General features: G+C 26.9%; 1 protein-coding gene across 1 annotated transcript in view; it reads right to left on the bottom strand.

Annotated features, from left to right (window-relative positions):
* The window catches only part of LOC106766547 (pyrimidine-specific ribonucleoside hydrolase RihA), a 5,344-nt gene extending 2,430 nt beyond the window's left edge, over positions 1 to 2,914 (bottom strand). The window contains exons 1-6 of the mRNA XM_014651269.2: positions 2,584 to 2,914; positions 2,283 to 2,462; positions 1,969 to 2,079; positions 1,559 to 1,885; positions 120 to 296; positions 4 to 34 (exon numbers count right to left, since the gene is read on the bottom strand). Of these exons, the coding sequence (XP_014506755.2) occupies positions 4 to 34; positions 120 to 296; positions 1,559 to 1,885; positions 1,969 to 2,079; positions 2,283 to 2,462; positions 2,584 to 2,742 (985 nt within the window). The 5' untranslated portion in view covers positions 2,743 to 2,914. The remainder of the gene's footprint in view (positions 1 to 3; positions 35 to 119; positions 297 to 1,558; positions 1,886 to 1,968; positions 2,080 to 2,282; positions 2,463 to 2,583) is intronic.
* Between the last annotated feature and the right edge of the window lie 3,758 nt (positions 2,915 to 6,672).

Genomic DNA, 6,672 nt, shown 5'->3' with positions numbered 1-6,672 from the left:
TACCAGCTGCAAAAGAGTCCCACATGAAATAACTCTGCCAACAATGAATTCGTATTAGATGAAGAGTAGTTTTACTTTTACTTTAATAATTGGCATACATGGCTTCATTAAGAAATTACCGAATAGAATTGGTCGTCAAACCAAGTATCACGAGCCATTTTCAAGGATTTGAAACAGTACTGAGCCTCGTATGTGTCTTGGCTCTTTTCAAATTCGTCAAAGAATTCCTTAGTGATAGGGATTGTGTTTGTTGCATCCAGAGGAACAAGAGTAACAGGAATTCCAGAATGAATCACCTAAAAATCCATATATATTTTTTTATGATCAACTAAATAAGGTTTAGATAATGCTCCTCCATAAATGATATACCACTTCTAACTTATGTATAAAAAATGTTGAAATAATTTAGTTTTTATGGTTATAAATTTCTCTTGCTTAAGAATAATTTAAGTGTGAGTTTATGTTTTTAAGTAGATATAAATAATAAAATTAAACACCATATATGATTCCATATTATGTAAATATGTATAAATCTTATTATATAAAGTGGTTTTAAAAGATTAAGTTAATTTTAAAATACATTTATTAATAATTAAAATTATGATAAAAACTTAAAAATATAATAAAATATTATTTATATTACTATTTAATATAAATAATGAAGCATAATATGTATTAAAGAGGACCACGAAATAAAATTTAAAGTTATACAATATAATATATGATATTAATGACATAATAAATGAAAATATTTTGTTATACTCAACATATAAATTGCAGTATATATTGATCCTATCCGGTCCAAAAAGACATAATTATGGATACATGTTATCCATTACATGTTATTATCACGTCTCAGTAGTTGGCTCTTATTATTCTCTGATTATTTTAACATGTTGATGATGTAAATATAACCATAATCCCTCACTTCACACTTAATACTTGATATCCATTACAATAGATTCTAACTCTCTTAGTAAATTGAGTGTAGAAGAGCTTTTGCAAGTGGATGAAAGTCCACGTCCGGGTAGGATCAATACACAATAATAAAAAGATTAAACAATGTTAATGTAGGTTTTGGATAGGATGAACCCTCACCTTCATCCGTGGTGATTACAGATTGACAGTTACTTCCTCCGTTACTACACAGTACTCCTTACACCTCTCCAAAAAATTTTATTTCCAAAACTATCCTTAAGTTATTACTTTTATCATTTAAGATTCTCTTCTCTCTTTCGATTTCCGTTTGAGTTCCTCTCCTCTCTTCTTTTCATTTCATTTTCGTTCATTTTTCTCCTTTCCAGTTTCCTTTTTTGGTTTCATTGCTTTCATTGGCGGTTGATTCCTGGTTTGGAGGAGCTTCTGGGAGCGAGCGTCGTCCAGGTTGATTTTCTTCACCACTTTTGTAGCTTTGTTAGTTTAATTTGTATGTGTATGTGTATTTAGGTTGATTTATTGTTTGTTTGCTTTGAATCTGCGTGTTGTGTTGGTGCTACTGTTAATGTTAAACAGTTTGAATGAAGAAGTGGTTTTATGAATATGGAAATGTGTATCAGACCTGGTATGCTGCAAAAGGATCTCCAAATATATTGAATTCTGCAAAAGGGTTATCTGTGAACATGTTCCCCCGATAACCACACTGGCGAGGCACGCAGGAAGACGAAGCATTCTTAGGGCAACAACCTGTTGGATTGCTTGACCTTACGCCGCCACCCATTATATAGATACGCTCCACGTTCTNTTTCAGCTNTGGGTTATTCATTAGGAAGATTCCAANGTTCGTGTGTACTCCGATCACAAGCACTGTTATGGGACCAGAAGATATTTTTTCAATCAACACTTCCTGTGCGCTTGCTTGTTGCATTGGACTGTATTTCCTTCTTCCCTAATTTACCAAATCTCTAAACACAATTAATCATCTTTAAACATAATTAATCCTTAAATAACTACAATTTTAATTTTACACACCTGTGGTAGGAAAGCTTTCCTGATACCATAATTGGCATCAATGTCCAAACGCCCTCCAAGACCAACAGGAATGGCGCGCCTGTACCTGCAATCTCCCACCGTTGTCATTCCCTGCTTCAAGACGACAATCATCCTTAAAACACATGCATTTAAATGTAATAGAAATATAGACTCAATCAATATACACGTGTCTCGTACAATGCCACACAAATATAAATATAGTAGGTTTGCAAAAGGTATATATATATATATATATATATATATATATATATATATATATATATATATATATATATATATTAAAGGTAGGAAACCTGTTCTATGATTGGAAGATATCCACCAACGTTGGGGAGTATGGTACCATCTGAGAGTATTCCGCCCTCACCCCCAACTCCAACTGCAACGTCATCTCGTCCCATCATGTAAAGCAGATCGTAAATTTGATTAACAGCATGTCCAGCATTGGTCCAAGCATTTGCGCTGATGGTGATGCCCTAAAATTGTTTCAATGATTTGTACAGATGAATTTAGGTTGGGAAGTAACAGATGAATAATCTCCGAAATGAGTGACGAAGAAGAAAGAGATGTGTTGCATTGATTTGACAGAAGACTTACCTCCAATTTAAACTGTGATGTGTTGAGTTTCAAAAGGTAGAGAAGAGCAAATAAATCATCGGTGTCTACATCTGTATCCACCAGAATCCGACGAGGTTTTCCCTCCACAAAGCTTCCTGCAATCAGTAACAGTGCTACTGCTAACCACATTCTCACCATCCTTCAAACAAACACTATACCTGCAATTCTTGAATTTGAAGAAGCAGAGTATCTCAGGAATGGCGTTTAAATGAGAGCTGATTTGATAGAGACTACTTCCACGTGTTTGTTGGTACTTCAACTTTGACTGCACACGCCAAAAAGTAGCCATTGAAATTTCAAACTGATGAAGTCGATAACTTGTAAGCATGTATCTGATAATCTCAAATCAACAAACTTTATTGTAACAGTCAAACAATTATTTCAACTGTTTCGCTATTCACAATATGTTTCTCCATTTATTACTTTAATTAATCTTTTGATTAATTCGAGTATATCAATCAAATTCAACCATGTCCTACTGTGGTCACTGCTCACTAAACATTCATGCATGTTCACAATTATTTTATTGTTAATTAATCTAAACTCGAGATATGTATTATAGCAATTAATATTAGTTGAAAGAAAGTCAAAATCTATATTCAGTTATGATATTTTAAATTTCCAGTATTTTAAAATACAGATATTGATGTATACAATTTTTTCTTTAAAAACATTCATATTTCTCGTAAATTTATTTGACTAGCAACTACATCTTATAGACTTTCCGGCATGCGTTAAACAAAGCTACCAAGTCTAATGTTTGTCTTTATGATAGTGCTTTTTTTACTTGTGCAGTATGGGATTTATTATAGTATATTTTAATGTTTAACACCCAATTTGGTTATTAAATAATATATGTCTTTTTTTTATTTTATTTTATGTCTTTTTATCATTTTAATTTTACTTTTATTGTACTATTATTTTTTTTTATTTTTTTTATATTAGTCTTTTTTAAAAAGAAAAAAGGAAAAAAATGAAAAGGAAAAGGAAAAAGGAAAAAAGGAAAAAAAAAGGAAAAAAGAAACAAAAAAGAAAAAAAGAAAAAAAGAAAAAAAAAGAAAAAGGAAAAAGGAAAAAGGAAAAAAAAAGAAAAGAAAAAGAAAAAAGAAAAAAAAGAAAAAAGAAAAAAGAAAAAGAAAAGGGGAAGCAGGAGCTCCACCGTGTTTCACTCTACCATTTAATCCACAGATTCACATAAGAGAAATTCATCTTCCTACCAACGAATTTGATAGCCCATTTTCTTCTTCCTCGAATATCTCCTTCCTCATTCTTTATTTTGCTCCTATTTTACTGTTTGCATGGTTTTAGTGGTTAATATATTTTTTTTAAAAGAAAAAACATTTTAAAGTATAAGTACCGTTTGTATTGTTCTAGCGTTCATTTTGAACGAGAATACTTATAAGCAAGATTAATCTCTGTCGAGTTCAAAAAAAACTAAAATATATATTATTTTTTTATAATGTCTTTTTAAAATATTTAAATATTTTAAAAATCACATCACACTCACGCGTTTAATTAACATACTGTATTATAGGGTACTAATACCTTTCTTACATATAACTCTCAAATCTATAATTCGATTTTCGCAACCAGACCTCAAAATTTCTTTTCTAAACTCGTTTTTTTATTGTAACAATTAATATTATATTATTTTATTTAAATTAAAATAATCATATTACTAAAAATAAGCACACATTAAAACATTGAAATGAATTATCATAAATACAATACCAGTTTCAGACAAGGTTTAGACTCAGTCAGTAAAATATTTTTTTATCTGGTCTTACTCTTTGGTTAATCTCCAATATAAGGATTTACTATCATACCATATTACTTTAATTTTTTATTTCAGAATTTTATATAACGTAATACACTTTTATAATTTTTGCATTTATACTTTAATGAAATATAGTTTTTACAAAGTAAAAAGTATTTTTTTACTCTTTGAATTTGAAATCTTAGTATTTACTAATTTCGTAATTCTTTTTTTTTCTATATAATTTTTCTTTCTTTCTTATACTTGTTTCATTTGTTTTATATTCATAGAATTCGAATATTTAATGTATTTTCTTTCTCATCACAGTATTAATTACACTTTTTTATGCTCAATTAAGTTTCGGTTAATCAAATAATTTTTAAATTTTAAATATGATTATTTCTACTAATTTTTTATTTATTTATTACTTTTTTCCACATGAGATTGTATGTTTATCTGAATTTCAAATGTGCAATCTCTTAAACCTTTCATTTATTTCATTTATTATGTAATGTAAAAAATTATATACTTTACTTTTTTATTCAATTTGTTTTTAATTGAGAAACCTTTTGTTTCACTCAAACAATTTTAATTATCGAGTTTGATATTTGAAAATAATTTTAAATTTTTAAGATTTATTATATCTTTAAATATACATTTTTTTTATGTAAAATTTTGTTTAATAGTGTATCAAATTATTTATAAGATACACATTTAATATTTTTACTTCTTTTTAATATTCTTATTTGTTATTTTCTTATTTTGTAAAATATTATTTTAATGGTTTTTAATATAAATATAATTTTACCATTGCAATATAACAACATAATTCTTATTTGTCACCTTGATTTAAACTTTAAACAATTATAATTTTTGTCTACAGTTGACATTAAATATATTATTTTAATATTAAATATTTAATAATATTATATATTTTTAAATTTTTTATAAAAACTAATTAATTAATATTGAAATGGTAAAAAATCATATACAAACAAAAATATGTATATATCTATTATGTAGTAAGACAATAATGAAATATAATTTTTTTAAGATACAAATAAAGTCTGATATTAAATAAAAGAAGAAATAGACATGAGTTTATATATACATAACATATTTCTATTAATAAGAGATAGTAATACCAAAATTCATGAGAACTTGACTCAAAGATTATAGATGTGAAAAATAATGCTTAATTATATAAATAAAGTTATTAAACTTTAAATAATTGGATTAAGAGAATATAATTTTTTTTAACTTGCATATTTGTCATAAATTTATTATACTAGTAACTAGACATTATAGAATATTTAATCTGTAATAAGAGATAGTTTAGAATTATGATCAAAAATAAATCTCTAAAAACTTGATCCAAAGATTATAAATATGAAAATTAATACTTAATCATATAAATATAATTATTAAACTTAAAATAGTTGAATTAAAAGAATACAATGTTTTTTTTTTTTTGAACTTACATATTTGCATGTGTCACATTAAATAGAGGTATCTGGTACATAGTGTTTAACTGTATTAATAAGTCCCATACCACCTGGATCATAGAAGAGTCCCTCTGAAACTTATTATAAAAGGAATTTTCCTTCTCTCTAAATCCCATACCTTTCTCGGCCTTTTGGCTAAGATCAAGTGTAGTATCTGTTCTTATCAGTTTAATATCTGATATGTGGGTCAATGACCCACACGATATTAAATTAATTTTTCGAAGGGGAGATTTTGATACAGTGGCTTGCTACTGGAAATCTTAATTGTTGTTCAAGTCTTGCACTACAGCTTGAGCTTGGCACACCCTACTAATGAAGTTTTAAATTTAGTTTGTTACTGATTTATGTTTACCATTCATGGGTCTTGCATCCTTTATAAATTTGGATTGACTTTTTTATATTTAAACTACAACATTGAGAATTGGCCCAAGATTATAAATGTGAAAATGCTTGTGAAAAGTAATGCTTAATCATAACTTAAATAAAATTATTAAACTCAAAATATTTGAATTGTTTTATTTTTTAAACTCACATATTTGCTGTAAATTTATTAGACTAATAATTAGAGGATGATTAAATTTATAATTACTAGTAAAAATGCATGTTATATCAAGTGAAGTGAGTTCCTTTTTTTATAATAAATTCGTTATTATTATTATTATTATAAAATTAAATATAAATCTTTTTCATAATTTTATTATAAATAGTTTTTATTTATTTGTACTCATTTTTTTAATTAAAATATAATTAAGTTTAAAAAATGATAAAATAGAAAAAAGTTAAATTTAAAATAACAGTCAATTAAAG

The sequence above is a fragment of the Vigna radiata genome, chromosome 7 (genome assembly GCF_000741045.1).
Source record: "Vigna radiata var. radiata cultivar VC1973A chromosome 7, Vradiata_ver6, whole genome shotgun sequence".
NCBI lineage: Eukaryota > Viridiplantae > Streptophyta > Magnoliopsida > Fabales > Fabaceae > Vigna > Vigna radiata.
This window is presented reverse-complemented; position numbering and strand designations above follow the sequence as displayed.